Genomic DNA, 18,144 nt, shown 5'->3' with positions numbered 1-18,144 from the left:
CTTCAGATCAGGTGGTGTTGGATCTAGTGTATCCTACATGGTCCCTTTGCTGGAGCTAAAAATGTGGGTGTCTGACTCCAGCAAATTCTTTGACCCACTCCACTCCAGTGTCTGATCTGGTTGGTTCCCAGAACCAAGAGTTCGGTGTCAGTCCCCTGAACTCTGGGTCGACTCCCAGGCTTTACAGAGTCATTTTGACTCTTGGGGCCTTTGCTCTCATCTTCATGGTGCCGGCTTTGACCTCTGGTGCAAGCTGGGCTGTGTCTTGGGAGAAGGTTCTGTCAAGGTCTTTGAACTTGTGGATATCTTCCCTGTGACCATCTTCAGATTGGAGGCCATTGAAAAGATCCTCTCTCATTTGAGAGTCGGAGTGACTTAAACTCCTGCAGTTTCAGGTGCTTTAGTTCCTCATCACATATCCATGGGACAGCTGGCACCAACTAGTCTCAAGAAGACCAAAGTTTCCCCTACTGCTTCAGATTATCCCCCCCCCCCCCCCCCAGTGCAGGAAGCACAATATAACAGACATTTGGATTTCCTCACTGGAGTCCTTCATGTAAGACAACTGACCTCTCTGGGTATGAATCCCCCAGGAGTCCCTCTTGGAAAACTGCAAACTTCAGTGAGGGTTAAGGTCCCCCAGATCGCCCCTGGAAGAAGTCTCCTTTATAGAACTCCTAGAATTATTCAGGCAGAGGGGAAGTTGGTCCTCTGATGCATCTTTCCAGGTGGAAACTGTGTTCCACGAGGTATTTGGTGCAAGCCTGCCTACATTCTGGGTGGTACTGCATGTTGATATCTTGGTCAGTTTGATGTCCCAGTGGTTATGGAAGGAGCCAGAGTTTGTGGAACCCATTCATCATAAGCCAGATAAGACCTTAGTCTCATCTAAAGATGATACATACTGGAATAAGGGGCTTATGGATGTTGTGGTGGTGGTGTGGCCACTAAAAGCTTTCTGAGAAGTCTTTCTTTCATCCCTTGAACAGAGAAACTAGGCTTTGGATAGATTTGGTAAGTGAGTGTAATGTTCAGTAACCTTTGAGCTCTGAACTTACATGGCTGTGTTGACTAGACTGGAAAGGGATTTTTGACAGCTCTTTAGCCAAATCCCTTTAAAGTGCCATGATAGTTGAGTCCTGCAGTGTGGTGGAGACATAGCAGGTCACCATGCAGTTAAGTGTCCATGTGCCCATTATCAAATGCAGCAGATGTCCATGTGCCCATTATCAAATGCACCAGATGGCACTGCGAGAGCAACAGATACCAGCATTTTACCATTCATCACTACTCCTGGATGCTTCTGTGTGACTTTGCAGAAACCTTTAAGATGTCTCCAGCCCCCTGCTATAAAGCACGTTTTGGCGGGCTTTTCTGGCTATAGAGAACTCAGCACAGCTCCTCGTGGTGTCCAGCAGAGTTCCTAGAGCAGCAGAGACCAGAAAAGACAAACTTTCCAGATTCTAAGTATTTTTTCTGCATTTTCGACTTTTTAAGCCTTTCGACTACTATTTCTGCCTGTTTTATTCTGTTATTACCTGTTTTTACTGTTTTAATAGCTTGAATTGTTTGTTGCACTTGCTTGTTTAAGTTTTACTTAAAAGTTAAACAACAGGCTAATACACTCAAGTGTACTAGCTTTTGATAGCAATTAGTCGAAAAACACAGCATTTATTGTATTTTCTGCTTATCTGAAAAAAAAACTTGAAAAAAACAAAAAAATACTCTTGTTTTCCATACTTTTCTAATAGTTTGTTCCAGTGATCAGATTTTGCTGATCCCTGGGCTTTGTCTTGGCTCCTGTGTTTCTCCATTTTCCTTGTTTGGTCAAGGGGAAGTTTCTTTACTCACCAATGAGGGTGGTGAGTACTGAGCTGCCTGTTTGTCCTCAGAGGAGTGGTTTAAAGCAGTAACTTGTAGTTTATTGGCCATTTTGGGTCATTTCCTGTCTTTTCCAGCCCCCTGCTATAAAGCACGCTTTGGCAGGCTTTAGCGCGGAGTTGCTACAGGAGCACACAAGAGCAGCGGCAGTTAATCAAGGTTAAACTATTCGGGCTGCCTAAATTCCACTCTTCAAATTTTCCCTTAAAACAGCCTTCCTTGAACTGTACTGCTGATCAAACCAGCGTATTCTATATCTAGAAAGTTCAGCTCTACTTGATTCTTAAGTAGACTATTCTTTATCTGTAAAGACTAGCACTTGCTCCTAAAGTATTTTTACCTTGATATAGCACTTTTATTATACATAGTACCCCACTAGCCAAAATCCCTTTTCGATCACCCGCATCCCCTGGAGTCTTTTCAAAGTCCTTGTCTATTCCTTCTAGCATGTCGAGGGATCAGTTGCTAGTGTCCTCTCCTGCTCAGCTGGTGAATCTGGGAATATTGAGGCAATGTTACAATTGCCTCATGTACACGGACAACCCTCTCCTTCTTCCACAAAACACAAATACATGCGAGAGATGCAACTATATAGCCAAACTGGAGGCTGAACTCTCTCAACACAGGACTGGCAAGACCAGACAGGAGGAGAAGGTAACCTCACACACCACAAACCCAGTCTCACATAGTACTATCAATACTTCAAATCATACACATAAATACACAAAGACATACTCGGAGGCTCTAATCAAAAATCTACCAAAACAGCAGAGGCCACCAAAGCAGACACCCAAACATCTGCCACCTCAGGACACAACACATTCAACACATAGACCACATAGTCAGTGTGCCAAACAGTCACAGCCCTTAAGGCCAAACACAATGCCAGACACACTCGTCATTGGTGACTCCATAGTCAGACACACTGACGTCCCGCTCACCAGATTGAGTAAGGAGAAGGTCACGGTAAGCTGCCTGTCGGGCGCTAGAATCCGCCACATAACGCAAGCACTCAGGTCTCTCAACAGCAGGTACAAGTACAACTCTGTCATTGTCCACGCTGGTGTGAACGACCTGAGACGTACCTCCTTGGACTACATGAAGAGACATAGAGGAGCTCTCTGATTATGTAGCCCAGGCAGGTATGACCCTGACCTTGAGCAGTATCCTACCTTCACCTAGAATGATGCCACAATACAGTGATAAGATGATCAGCTTTAATAATTGGCTTAAATTTTGGTGTCATTCAAAGGGGATCCAATGTTTGTCTGCCTGGGATGACATGCTGGACAAGCCACGCTGCTTCGCAAGGGACGGCTTGCACCTGTCACCCCTGGGCTTCTGGATATTGGCAAAGGCTCTTGCCACCCCCATAGTGCCTTTTTTAGGCAAAGCTCAAATTCTAAACCTACCACCCTAGAACACAAAAAAGGAAAAAAACTAAGGGTAATGCTGCTCAATGCCAGAAGTCTCAATCTCAAGATGCACGCACTCGAGGCCCTTCTCAGTATGGAGAACATCTATGTTTGTGCTGTGACAGAAACCTGGTTCAAGGCTCCTGAGAGCACCCCAGCACTATCGGGTTTCACCTCATATCATGCGTTCCGGCCCCAAAATCCGGACAACACCAAGAAAGGAAGGGGGGTGTCCATATTCATAAAGGACACACACACCTCAAGGTTGGTGGCAACGCACGATGCATCGGAGACCATCCAGGTGCAATTAACCATAAGCAAGACTGCTCTGCAATTTGTAGCATGTTACAGGCCACCCTCTCAAACTCAGGAACCTCACATGGCCTTCCTGAAAACACTGGAGGGGATAAATGTATCTCCAAATACCATCATACTAGGTGATTTCAACTACCCTTTCGACACCCATGTAGCTAAAGTAGTTAGGAAGACCTTCTACATTGCCCACCTTATCATGAAGGGATTCTCATCTAGATCAAGGGAGGTCATAGTCTCCCTATACTCATCACTCATCAGACCAATGATTGAGTACAATGCCCCATTCGGAATGTATCTGACCCGACACTTGCAGCAGCTGGAGAGGCCACAAAAGTTCCTCACCAAAAGGATAAAGGGTCTCAAACATCTGTCCTATGCTGCCCGACTGAAAGAACTCCAGCTCTATTCAGTCGCTTACCGCTTGCTCAGAGGTGACCTTTGCCTAACATACAAGGCCATGTCAAACCCAGATTTGATGAATATGCTTCACCTCAAAAATCTAGATCCGTCAGAGCCACAAGGGCGGGAGACTTAAACCTCGACACGGCTATTAATAGGACGTGCTGGAGGGATAGATTCATCACCCAAAGACTCCTATGCTGTGGAATAAAATCCCGGTATATGTGAGGCAGAGCACCTCGCTGGCCTTGTTCAAGAGAAATCTTGACCAATGGATGGGAGATCGCAGATATACCCCAGGGATTACCTCAGTGTCACTGCTCAACAGAGGCACAGCAAAATAATGGGTATAGTTCCCCATACTAAAGGGGTGGCGTAAGCCACAAAACTATGGGCTAGGCTTGTAAATGCCCTCGGGCAGATAGCCTAGTATGAACCTATGAACCTATGAACCTAATATAGACTGGGAACACTATTCAAGCCCAAACACTCTAGCCCAAAGGTTCCTGGAGTTCATAAACTCAAATGCCATGGAACAACTAGTCACCATCCCCACAAGAGGAGAAAGCATACTTGATCTCATCATCACGAACATGGGATCACAATGTTCAACACCGGAAGTATACCCCTCACTGGTGAGATCAGATCATAAACTAATCTCGCTGGAGGTCCTCATCCCGCCCCACCTGAAATAAAAAAGACCACAGTGAAAAACTTCTCAAAAGCCGACTTCACACTTCTAAAAACTAGTGTGGTCTCCTTTAAGGCCCCTGAGCCAGTGGTAACCATTACTCAAACCGCTGAATCACTTACAAATGCCTTCTACCAGCACCTACAGGACTGCATGGATCAGGCAATCCCAAACAAAACTAAGACTCTTTGTACCAAAGGCAAGCGCCCAGTCTGGTGGACCCCAGCCATAAACAAGCTCTACAACAAAAGGAGGAAGCTACTACAAGATAGAGCAAAATCCTTGAAAGGTAAGACACCTTTGATCATTATAAGTAAAAAACTAAGAGCTCTCATAAAATCATCCAAGGCAAATTTTGAGAGAAAAATCGCCAAGGACTCAAAAGACAATCATAAGGCCTTCTTTAGCTATGTTAGAAACCTAGGAGGAAACTCCCAGATATGCTCGGAACTAGTTCAAAATGATGTGAAGATTACTGAACCTACACACATTGCCAACATACTGGCTGATAGGTTCAGTGCAAACTTCTCCCAAAAGGAGAGATAACTAGTCCAGAGGATTGTAGGCCCCCAAACATCTCCAACGCCCAGGTGAGAACTGCTCTCTCCAAGGCAAAAAACACAGCATCCATGGGACCGGATGGTGTCCCCGGCTGTGTGCTCCACGAACTCAATGAGGAATTAAACCTGCAGTTAGGACAGCTGTTTAATCTTAGCCTCACCTCAGGATACGTCCAAGGAGTGGCGCACGCACTGTGGTCCCACTTCATAAGGGCGGTGCCTCCACCGACCCTGGAAATTACCGTCCCATTAGCTTGACAAGCCTTATCTGCAAAGCCATGGAGAGGATCATAATGGAACTCATAAATAAAGACATAGGGAACTTGCAGACTTTGGATCCATCCCAGTTTGGCTTTGTCAAAGGCAGATCATGCCTCTTAAACTTGGTTGACTTTTTCGAAACAGTCACCAAGGCCATTGATGAGGGCAAGGCAGTCCATACAGCCTACCTCGACCTGGCAAAGGCCTTCGACACAATACCCCACTCAGGTATCATCGAAAAACTCATCGGCTTAAATGTAAACCCATACATCACAAGATGGGTTGCAAACTGGCTAAGTGACAGAACCCACAGGGTCAAAGTTGCTGGCGCCATGTCAGACTCAAAACCTGTCACAAGTGGTGTCCCACAGGGCTCAGTCCTGGGACCACTCTTGTTCGGCATCTACTTTTCTGAAGTACAAGCAAACACAGGAGGGTTATGGCTGACAAAGTTTGCAGATGACTGCAAACTGGGCGCCATAGTCGAAAACACATCTGACACAGATATCCTTCAGAAGGGTCTCACAGAAACGGATAACTGGTGCCAGAGCCATGGCCTAAAGTTAAACGCCAAGAAATGCATAGTCATACCCTTCGGGAAAAACAAGGTTACTCCTAGCTACCATATAGGTGGCAATCCACTGAGCACAGAAGAAGTCATCAGGGATCTGGGGACCCAGGTTGACAGTAACCTTTCGTTTGACACTCATGTTGCCAAAGTAGTTAGGAAAACCTTCTACATTGCCCACCTGATCATGAAAGGATTCACATCTAGATCTAGGGAGGTCATCGTCCCCCTGTACTCATCACTCATTAGACCTATGATTGAGTACAATGCCCCATTCGGAATGTATCTGACCCGACACCTGCAGCAGCTGGAAAGGCCCCAAAAGTTCCTCACCAAAAGGATAAAGGGTCTCAAAAATATGTCTTATGCTGCCAGACTGAAAGAACTCCAGCTCTATTCAGTCGCATACCGCTTGCTCAGAGGTGACCTGTGCCTGACAATATAAGGCCATGTCAAACCCAAATTTGATGAATATGCTTCACCTCAAAAAATCTAGATCCCTCAGAACCACAAGGGCGGGAGACTTAAACCTTGACATGGTTATTAATAGAACGTGCTGGAGGGACAGATTCATCACCCAGAGACTCCCTATGCTGTGGAACAAAATCCCAGTACATGTGAGGCAGAGCACCTCACTGGCCTTGTTCAAGAGGAATCTTGACCAATGGATGGGAGATCGCAGATATACCCCAGGGACTACTTCAGTGTCACTGCTTGACAGAGGCACAACAAAATAATAAGGCATAGTTTTCTTCAAACTAAAGGGGTGGCGAAAGCCACATAACTATGGGCTAGGCTTATAAATGCCCTTGGGCAGATAGCCTAGTATGAACCTATGAACCTTAACTTTAATACCCCACTTGATGGGTCCACTTTGTTTGGTCCCAAGGTCAGAGTTATCCTACACAGGAGTTGAGCAGGATGACAAAACTGTCTGCAATTGGAATCAGTTTCTTCACACCTCTGAGGTGCTTTTGTCTAACCATGAGGGTGGAGAAACATTTATGGTTCTAAAACTCTCTGTGCTTTGCTTAGGGCACTTCTGCTGACAGGTCGCCAGGACAAAGGAAGGGAAATTCAGTGGACCACCCAAGAGGCAGAGGCAGACTGCAGAAACAATGGTTTCGAGGTCCTTTCACTGACCAAGCCTTCCTGCGCTCCTGAACGATTGCCTGACTTACTCTGGAGGGAGTTGTGGAGCATGTATTTCTCCACTCACACCTGGCTGCCTATCACTTATGTCTCTTGGGTGTTGAGAATGATAACCAGAGAATTGCATCCCTCTTGCTTTTCCCCCAAACTTGGAATACAAAACACTTCCACCTGACAATGAAGAGCAGCATCTTGATAGATATTAGTGCTGCACAACAAATGAGTCATTCTGGTGGTACTACATTATCAGAAAAAATATGGAGCCTGCCCTCAGTTCTTTAGTACGGAAAAGAACTGGGACCCAAGGGCAGTTTAAGGTTTGTCAGTTGGACCAGTCAGTGAACCAGCATCTGTTTAAATGGTCACTTTTCAGTCCTATTTGCTCATTTGAGAAAGGATAACTGCATGTGTTCAGTGGACCTCCAGGATGCCTGCTGTCTCATTAAGGTAACCAGGCAGTTTAGGAGATTCTTACTGTTGCATCTGGGAGCCAATCATTTCCATTTCAAAGCACTGCTGTTTGGCCATGAAGGGAGGATGGTCCAAGGTACCTGATCCGAAGCTGAGGCCAGCTTTCTCATCAATGCCCTGGAGATGCGGGCAGTCATCTTTGTGTTGCAGACCTTTCAGGGCTGCCACTCTACGGGTGTGATTGCAGTACAGTGTATGCTTCTGGTCTAATCCATCAGCAATCACAGTAGAACCCATTCTTAATTGTTGTCTTGGAAACCATGAGGGTTTGGCAGTGGATATTGTCTTCCCAGTGTTTTCTTATTGCAATGCACATTCTTGGGGAAGTCCAGTATCTTGGTGGACCAGCTGAGCAGGTCTGTCCTTTTTTGCCATAGGAGTAGTACCTGAACTAATTGGTGGCAAAAATAAAATTTCTGTCGCTGGCACCAGCCTTGCTGCAGTCCCTGTTTAAACCCATCCAGTACCAAGTCTAACAGGTTCTTTGCACTGATTCCCCAGGAGGGAAGGTCCCTATGGGATGTTCTGGTGCGTATTTGGCACCCAGGTCTCCTGTATGCTTACCCTCCAACTTCTCTTTGTAGGGTTTCTGCAGAAAGAGACCTGGTACAAAGCAACCATGATTCTATTTGCCCCTTTTGGCTTCTACAGATTTGGTTTTCTCTTTCTGTGGTCTCACCTTGTGCATTTTCTTATGGACCTTAATTGGTTCCGCCTCTTTGTGGCATCACCTAGTGAATTCTTCATGGGTCCTGGATCCCCTTCTAGATCGGATCTCCCATCCCTTGGCAAACCTCACCCACACATCAAATCCATCCGTCTGACAGTTTTTCTACTTCCAGTGATGACCAGAAATTCAGGCTATGTATTCCAGAGTTATTCATATTCCAACTTCTTCCCAGAAGCATTTAATTAGGAAAACCTACAGAAGCAAGTGAAAGAGGTTTACTGTTTGGGCCATCTCCAAGGGTTTAGATCCATTTTTGACACTGTTGCCTTCTGTTTTGGACTTCCGGTTGGACCTTTCATTCAGGGGCTGGTATGTATTCTCAAGTCCAATTAGCAACCATTTCTGATTCCCATGTGGGAGAACAACATGTGCCCATTGCTTCTTTCACGATTTCAGATGTTCTTGAACAGTATCTTTCTGTTACCCCACCCCATCCCCCCGCTGAAGGGGCCCTGTGCCACTTTGGGATTTAGCTGCTCTGCTACAGTTTCTTACTAAGGCACTGTTTGAACCTGCTGTTATTGCTGATTTGAACTTTGTCTTGGAAAACGTTGTTCTTGGTAGCTGTGATGTTGGCTAGGGGTATTTTGGAGTCCATATTTGAATTTCTTAAGGATAGAGTTTCTCTCCAGACTAATCCCAGCCTACCTTCCTTCCTTCCTGCCCAAGGCGGCCTCCAAAACATATTTGAGCCAAGCTATCCATTTGCCAGTCATCATCCAAAATTTCTCCAGTAAGGGTGAATACCTTCTTCACTTGTAAGATGCTCACAGTTAATTGTACTTTTTATATACACTTTACAAAGGGTTTTAAGAAATGTGATTAGTTATTTCATTTACTTCTCCAAGCCAAAACTAGGTTCCAGCATATCTAAGGTTACTCTGGCAGGTGGCTGTCTGATGGCAGTACCTTTGTTGATAGAGCCATTGGATTGTGTTTGCCTTCCAAGCTGAAAACATGCTGTACAAGAGCAGTCACTGCTGCTATCATTTTTTTAGCAGTGTCCCTGTTGTCAGTATTTGTGTAGCGGCCATATAGTCTGCATACATTTGTGTCTGCATTACAAGCTCAACCTGCAGTCCTGTTGCATAGCTTCCCTGGATTCCACAGTTCTCCAGAAAATTCTTCCATGATCATTCCTGGAGATGAGATGTTCAGAAAAGACATGCGATATGAGAGTTATGAACTTAGACAATATGGTTCTAGCTTTATGCTGCCTTTGGTCTCTGCATTTGCACCTGCCTTCCCCAATTCAAATGTTCACTGTTCTCTGGCTCCTGCTAGACTACACTGAACCTATCTGGAGACTTGTTTGTTTGCATTCCTATTACATTACTCCGCCTGGTTACTGTGCTCTGCTTAGGCATGCAGGTTTCCTTCTTTAGAATTGTGGTAATGTCTTGTTGAGAAAATTTGATCTGAGGGGCTGTTATGATGGCAGTGCATTATGGCAGGCAGGAGATTGAGCATTGGAGCCAAAAGTGTGAATGATCAGCCTCTTGATTCAAACCGATTTCATACACCCCGCTTGTTGACATACAGAAGACAACACAGATCTAGCGTTATGCCAAGTACAGAGCATTACTTTTTTTGTTCAGAATCCCTGTGGAGAAGCTGTGCTGTAAACAAAACTTGTGTTAGAATAGCGACTGTTTTCAGAAATTTTTAGTTGGATCCTCATTTTACATGTATAGGTAGGCCTGTGATAAATTAATTCATAGTGTTCCATTCTTGGTAGGGAAACAAATATGTACTCTGTGTGATGAGTGGATGATGAACAATGTGAAGCACATGGTTAATGGTTATTTTGAAAAATCTACATGCATCTTGAACCTTACCTTTCATCATGACTGGAACACTGGATGTTTCCATTTGTCCATTCCATCTTTGTCAGGCTTCTTAACTCATTGAAATGTATCAGTTCTGCTCCCAAATTTGGTGTGGGCACAGATGGCACAGCGTAAGCCTTTTAAAACTGAGGTAGTATTTTCATATATTCTAGTCCATGTCTTTACACTGTTGAATATGCCTGAGCCTCCTTCAGAAGTTTAAGAAGCTAAGTATTACTTTACCTTGTGGTGGCATTGTCAGCTTTTGACACAGTGCTTTAATCCTTTGCCATTCTAGCTGAATCTTTCCCTTCCAAGAAGCTGTTGACCACCACTCTGCGGAACATTGAGATCCAGCTTTTGGATTTTGGTACTTTAACCCTTGAAGGAACTAAAAATACTTTCACTGCTTGCATCTTCCTATCCATATCCATAAGTTTCCACTTTCTCACTTTTTATTAATTTTACCATTGGTGGGCATAACAATATTTTTTTAATCCATGTACCAAAATAATTTGTGTTATGTCCCCGTAAGTATGGATATTGCTAAACCATTTCATATGTGGATACAAGACCTGAAACTGTCTGTTTCAAAACCCTGAAGTGTCTTTTTTCTGGATTTGTCAAATACAGAATAATGTCTGCCATGCGGAGTACCTTAATTAGTTTCCCTTTTCTTCTTTTTTTAGTAGCTCATAACTGTAAAGCAAGTAGCAAAGGGGGAAAGAGGACACTCCTGCCTGTTTCCTCTGTTCAAACATGTCTTGTCGAAGAGGAACCCTTCCTCCTTAATTCTTGCCTCTGACCCTTTAAATATCTTCTTAATTAACACTATTTTTATCTAGGAATGCAAATGCTTCAATTGCACTACTCTCAAAATACCAGCGGACTGTAACAAATCCTTTGTGCATCAAGACCAGTCAATTCTAACAGTACCGTAATACACAGTGCTTCCATCTGTATCATCACTGTTCTCGTGATGTGGACTCCATATACCCATGGGGTTGGGGAAGAAGTAAAAAGCATGTTTGACATGCATACTGCTTTGTTGTCAGAATGAGGAGGTATATAGTCAGAGAAAGGTAGAAAGGTGGTGTACATTTCTTAATGCCAGCTCTTCAGCCCTCCCCCTTTCCATTTTTTTTAAACTTGTTTGACTTGAACTATTAGTAATTTGGAGTAACCTTTTGTGAGGAAATGTACAGGCAATGGCATTGCTGGCTTATTAGCATAGAAATTTGGCATGCATTTATGAATGCTTTTATTTATTTATTTATTTATTTTAATTTTAAAAGCTTTGAAGAACTGCATGCTAAATTTGAACAACTACATCTTATTACAGGTGTATCTATATTAAATAAAACGAGATGGAAAGGAGGAACATTGCAAGTCGAGCAGGCCAAAGAGAGCTTCTTGCACAGGTACAGTTTTTTTCTTTGAATTTGAGAAGCATTCATTAAGTTATACAAATGAAAAACTTGTCTTGATGTTCCTGCATGGGTTCAATTTCCATAATGTGGCTAAGAAGAAACTTTTTTTTTGGTTAATATCTTGGAATAGATAAGCCTTTACATTCAGCTGAAATGTTAACATTTTTAGGTATAAGTTCCTGTGTATAGTCATCATAAGGACCTCTTCTTCAGTGTGAATTTCTTTTTCCCTTCTGATTCAGCCACAGGTGCTTCTCTGTCCTTACTAAATAACTTCAGAGCTTTTGGTATCCTCATAATGGAGCCTGTCTAGTCTTGAGAAAGATGTTGGCAGGATGTCTTGCTGAAAAGTGAAAAAAATTCACATCTTCATTTTTTTGCCACAGTTAAGTTTTTAGTTATGATCCTGTGATCCTTTGAACATTATGTTGGCCCCTTTCAGGCATTCTGTATCAGAGCAGCAAGTACACAGTTTGGGCAAAAGTTTTCATATCCTTTCTTGTGGTTGTTGCATTCTTTGTTAGTTCCTGTTTAATTTGTTATAATTCTAGAGATGTTTGCAAGACTGATGATATCCACAGGAGCTAAAAAAAACAACTGTGTCTGCAGAAAAGGCAAATTCCATGAAAGAACCTTCCCCTTCAGTGTTATTCTTCCTGTAAGGTTTTCTTATGAGAAAGCTTTAATGTTGCATCTGAAGCCTGTGTATTGTCTTGGCGCGCACACACCTTTTAGCCATGGTCCAGGTGATGGCTGTCCTTATACCAGTAGGGGAACAGTGTACTTGCAGAACAACAAAAACACGTAAAAGGAACTTAACACACAATTTTTTAAGGCAGTGATAAAAGTAGCTGTGGGCAAAGCAGAGAACCTTGGGCAATAGTATCCCTATCAGTTCTGCAAGGGCTCAAGTCTGAGGTTGTAATGAGGTGCTGTATTGTCTGCCTGTAGTTACACAGCCTCCTTGTACCATTTCCTCAGCTGTTGGTCTTTCTGGGGCCTAGCAGTGGAAATGTGGTGTTGCAGCTGGATGCCAGTCCACATGGGACAGAATTTGGAGCCACCAACTAAAGAATTCTCTCCATTTAACATTCATACCTTGTCATCTTAAAAATCTGAGACATCAGAAGAAAGCTGCTACTGTTGTGGTTAATTAATAAAAAGTTAGTTTTCTGACAGATTTCTTCTTCAGGAAAGCACCCATCCTAATGGGGATAATTATATCAGGTTGTCAAGAGATATGAGACTGGCAAAGCCTGCATTTACAGCTGTCCATCTGGCCATATAGGTATTTGAGGGTGTGTTAACTGCCTTTTGTAAATGAGATTACCAGCCTTCACCCCCATAAAAACTGAATACGTATTGCATAGTCCAGGAGTAGTTTAACTATTTATTTATTTTACAGTTTGTTTACCAGGATAGTCTTTTGGTCCAAGGAGCCCTGAGGAGAAAAGCTCCAACAATGTTAAACAAGTGATTAAAGTAATTAGACAAACATGCCAACAAAATGTTACAAAGTATATAAAATGTGTAAAATTTGTAGTATATAATGGAAATAAAAAGTCTACGACCAAAAGAAATAATAGTATTAAATGGTTCTACAAGGCAATCAAAGGAAGTATCTATATGTATATATATTTACATAGCCCACACTAGTGACTTCTCAAGTCAGATTACAAAAAAAAAAAAAAAAAGAATCAGAGAAGAGGGAAATTAAGGACCAATAGGTGAAGTGAAAAATATAAGTATGTAAAGAAGAAGTAAGAATCCTCGATTTAGGAGAAGAATTAGATAAACTAGACTGTGGGGATCAGTGTTATGAAAATTTGACAAAGAGAGGTAGGTAGGGTGTGGAGAACTAGAGGAAGAGGGATCTGAGTAATGAGAAATTAGAGAGGAGAGATAGCTAGGATATGGTTCTGTAGAGAAGAGTCAGGAGAGGTGGGAGCAGGAACATTGCCAGGGGGATGAGAGGTGGGAGTGGTTGTTGGTGGTACGAATTTGTGGAGGAGGAGAATTTCAGAGTCTGGATAGAGAGAAGGACAAAAGAAATTTGCCTGGAGTTAGAGCAGGTTTTGTTTGTTTGACCTGAGTAGTCTATCAGGCTGATGGAATTTGAGGGAGGAGTCAAGGGAAGGGCAGAGAAAGGGTTTAAAGATGAGTTTATGTGCATAAAGTTGGATGAAGGAGAAATGATGGGGCAATTCAAGCCAATTTAGTTTGCAGAGGGCATTACAGTGGTGACTGGAGGATTTTGGCACCAGTGGCAAACCTGAGATTTTGTTATAGCAGGAAACTAGTCCAGTCTTTAGACTGGATTGGAGATAAGGGGGGCATCATACAAGAGGGAGGGAATGAGGAAGGTGGCAGAATGTACATGTTTGGTTGAGGGAGTAAGGAAGTGGTTGTGACAGTAGAGAATGCCTAGTTTTCGGTGGGTTTTCTTTATATTTGTGTGGAGATGAATGTCAAATTTAAATTGTTTGTCAATAGTGACACCTAGTAGCTTGGTATGGGTTACGAACTCTTTAGAGGTCCTGTTTTGGCTAGTGGAGAAAGAGTTCTTGTCTGTTTTAGTATACTTTGAGGGGGGTGAATATCATAAGTTTGGTTTTGGAAGCATTTAGTGCTAGATGGTTGTTTAACATCCGGTTCTCGGTTGATAGGAAGGCTTCTTGAGTTTGTTTACTTTGGGGAGGGATTCAGCAGAGCAGGTTATCATAGAGCCATCTGCATATTGGACAAGCTTGGCATTAGGAATACACTGTTGGAAGTTATTTATAAATATATTAAATAGTAGACTGCCTAATATGGACCCTTGTGGTACTCCTGTGAGGGTGTTAAGGAAAGTGGAAGAACAAACAGTTTTTCCACTTGACCGATTGCTGTCTATTAGAGAGGTAACTGGAGAACCAGTTGATAGAGGAGGTGGATATGTTAAGATGAGAGAGTTTAGACAAGAGGAGGCAGTGTGAAAGCTTTGGATAAATTGAGTAGGAGGGTAGATACAGTACTGCCGGAGTTGCATGTGGAATTCACAATTTCGAGGAAGGAGAGGAGAGCGGTGGTAGTGATATGCCCAGCTGTCCCCAATCTGTAGAAAAATCTTACAGCCGCCCTTGCTGTTATTTTTTTGGATTCTGCAGGATAGGTAAGTTGGCTGCAGGTAAAAACACTGCTACATGGGGCTGGTGGAGTAGAATTTGGACTACTTTGGAAGTAATGTGTACCCCTCTTCCACACTGGGCAGTAAAGCAGTAAACAATCATAGATATGCTGCACTACCAAGCTTACACCCTTCAACAGTAGTAGACATGTTTGCTGATGCACCCAAATTTCCTTGCTCATTTAGTTTAACACCTTTTGCCAACAGTGGAGTGTGTGTGTGTTTTATTTTTTTTTTTTTTTGTTTAACCTCTAAATAGGTATATTTAAGTTAGAGGGGGTTTCAGAGGGTCATGGGGGCTTGCACTTGCAAAAAAAAAAAAAAAACGTACACCTGAGGTTTTCTGAAAGCTGTTTTTGCCATTTTTTTATTGAACAACACACCGTGATAGAGTTGTTTGACTTTATTCTAACCTAATAACCACTTAGAGAGGTTATATATGCTAGTGCAGATGGCAGTGATGTTAGGCATGCACTCCATCAGATATGGCGTTGGTGCATATTCTTGTGAGGGTTGTCGGGCACGTTTTACATGTAGTCATGTGACTTAGAATATACCCATTACTTGAGGATGTCAAGTAAAAACTTTAAAGTGTATCCTTGCATACGGAATTTCTCTGAGGGACCATTTCTCCAAAAATATTCAAAAGACTGGAGAACAAAAAGGGCTTTTATAAAGATGGTAATCAAGAACGTTGCAAGTTAAGGAAAAAGAGAGCTGGAAAAGAAATTTGGGAGTGGAAGCAGAGTTTGAGTAACCCTATCTAATAGTAGTAAAGCTACTATATAGTAAAACTATCCCTTTAAAAGTGAGACATGATTGGTGGCTGTATTTTATGGAAAAATGTACACACGTCCGGAAAGTTAGCAGTTAAGACTGAGCTATCTTCTTATGGTTTGTTACCACAGTACAGTTTTAGAACAAATTTTAGTTATTTCTAAAGCTTGCAATATCCAGATGAGACCAATAATTAGCTGTTAAAGTAAAGGTAATTGGTCTATTTCACATTTTGGACCCACAATGCTCTCTTCATACGAGGTGTGAACTCGCACACAGTCTCTTATTAGAGCTACCACTATATGTTGACGTGTTCGAAGGCTTTCCTTCAGAATGCCTACTCTGCCTTTATTCCTCCTGCAAAGATGCCATGACTGGTATTCATTACATTCTGCCTTCCTTCACCCTCAAGCCCCCCCCCCCCCCGCCAGCTGTTTAAGCTCATCCTCCCCTTCATGCATGTCAAGCACCTTGAATGGTTTATTGAACTCTGGTTGCTTGGGACATAGTTTGGGATCTATCCTTCTGTACTAGTAAACACAAGAGGCCAGCATCAACAGTCTAAGTACTTTTATTATAATAATATTCGATTCAGGACATAAAAATGACCTAAGGCAACAATTCTATTTCAAAACGGTTTCGGCTTGACAGCCTTCTTCAGTGAAAATAGCATATAATATAAAGATCAAGCTCATAATTATTTATATGCTACCTCAACCAATGGCAAGCAATGGTATGGTCCAACCCTCTGGTTAATGCTTACGTAAACACAGAATACAAATGAGTTAACTAGTTTGTACTTTAAATAACTCTTTTGGAGTACATAGCATATATAACAAGGCAAAAAGTATGAGAAGTGTAAAGTAACAAGACGTATACATATATAATATAGTAATAATAATGCTGCACAAATATTAAGTACATAACAAATAAGCAGCAAAAATGTAAATAAATGAATTCTATAGTTTAAACATCAGGTAATCCTTATTAGGGTTCATGGCATATATGACAAGGCAACAAATACATATAGAAAAGCAAAAAGTCTATAGTATAATAATAAAAATAATGAAAATCGGTGGCCAAAGTGTATATTACATATTTTATAATATTCATGATTAATAGCTAAACATATTATTCCAATGGACATGTAAAAATAATTTCCAATATAGAGTATCATATATACATCCAAAAGTACATTATTACAATTGGTGAGACCAGTGTACATAACGTAACTAATAATGTCCCTTCCAGGTAATCTAATTACAAATAAATATGTTCCAATGACAATGACATAGTTTATTACCTGTTATTCATATAAGAGCACCTAAGTTGGCTTTTAAATACATTGACCATGGTATCACCGGACTACAAAGCGTCCATAAGAAATATGTCAGATGACCATTATCTAGCGGAATTTTGATTGTAATATCAAAATTATTCCATCCTTAACATACTATTTCGGTGTAGACCATGGTATGTATTTTATAAATGGTCATTAAGACCAGGGGGAAACATAGCCCCGAGGTGAATGATCCAATATTTTTCCTTGTGGCTCAGAATACTGTGCCATCCCTGTTGGTTGCTCCTGTCTCCAGTAATTTTGTCAATAATTGTAAACATGAATTTAGCTTTTGGATGTTTGATGGTATGTCGATACAAAGCATTGGTTTCTTTCTTATTTCTGATATCACTCTTATGTTCACCCATTCTAATTCTAAGTGAACGTGATGTTTTTCCCACATAAAAGGCTGAACATTGGCATGTGGCCAAATATATGACCCAACTGCTAGAGCAATTACCAAATACCCTAAGGTCATAGACTCTGCTCGTATTTGCACTTGTAAACTGCTTTAACTTACTTACTTTATTGCAAGATGTACAGTGACCAAATGGGAATGTTCCCAAAAGTTGATCCCCAGATATAGTCAGTTGTTTGTATTTGGCCCCTCCGCTCTCTTTATGTTTGTAGTGTAAGAATAGGGCTCCTAAGGTTCTGCCCCGTCTATATGAGAATTGACATTTTGATCCCAAAATTTCTCTAAGGTGGTTGTCAGCTAATAAAATATTCCAATTGGTATCTAGAATATTTCTGATGAAATTGTGATTCCTACCAAATGTAGTTACAAACCTTAATGTGGATTCGTGTGTCGTCTTTGGGTGAACTGTATATTTTAGTAGTGTATTCCTATCCTGTTTGTCCGACCATGTACTGGCTGATATGATGTCATATTGATGATATCCTCTCTCTAATAATCTATTCTGAAGGTCTGCCTTGGCTTCTTCAAAATCTGTTCTAGAGGAGCTAATGCGTTTGATCCTGAGAAACTGAGATTTAGGTATGTTGTGGATGGTGTGGCATGGATGCATACTGGATGCATGAAGTAAATTATTATATTGTGGATATTTTCTGTGAATTTTGGTACTCAACGTGTGATCAAAATTTCTGTAAACTGTTACATCCAAAAAAATCAATAGTTTTGGCATCATATGTTGTTGTAA

General features: G+C 41.9%; 1 protein-coding gene across 2 annotated transcripts in view; it reads left to right on the top strand.

Annotated features, from left to right (window-relative positions):
- The window catches only part of NOL8 (nucleolar protein 8), a 1,174,909-nt gene that overhangs the window by 137,845 nt on the left and 1,018,920 nt on the right, over nucleotides 1-18,144 (top strand). For both annotated transcript variants that reach the window (XM_044077406.1, XM_044077405.1), the window contains exon 4: nucleotides 11,615-11,693. In XM_044077406.1, the coding sequence (XP_043933341.1) occupies nucleotides 11,615-11,693 (79 nt within the window). The remainder of the gene's footprint in view (nucleotides 1-11,614; nucleotides 11,694-18,144) is intronic.

The sequence above is a fragment of the Protopterus annectens genome, chromosome 7.part0 (genome assembly GCF_019279795.1).
Source record: "Protopterus annectens isolate FY-2018-M chromosome 7.part0, PAN1.0, whole genome shotgun sequence".
NCBI classification, from domain to species: Eukaryota; Metazoa; Chordata; order Ceratodontiformes; family Protopteridae; genus Protopterus; species Protopterus annectens.
This window is presented reverse-complemented; position numbering and strand designations above follow the sequence as displayed.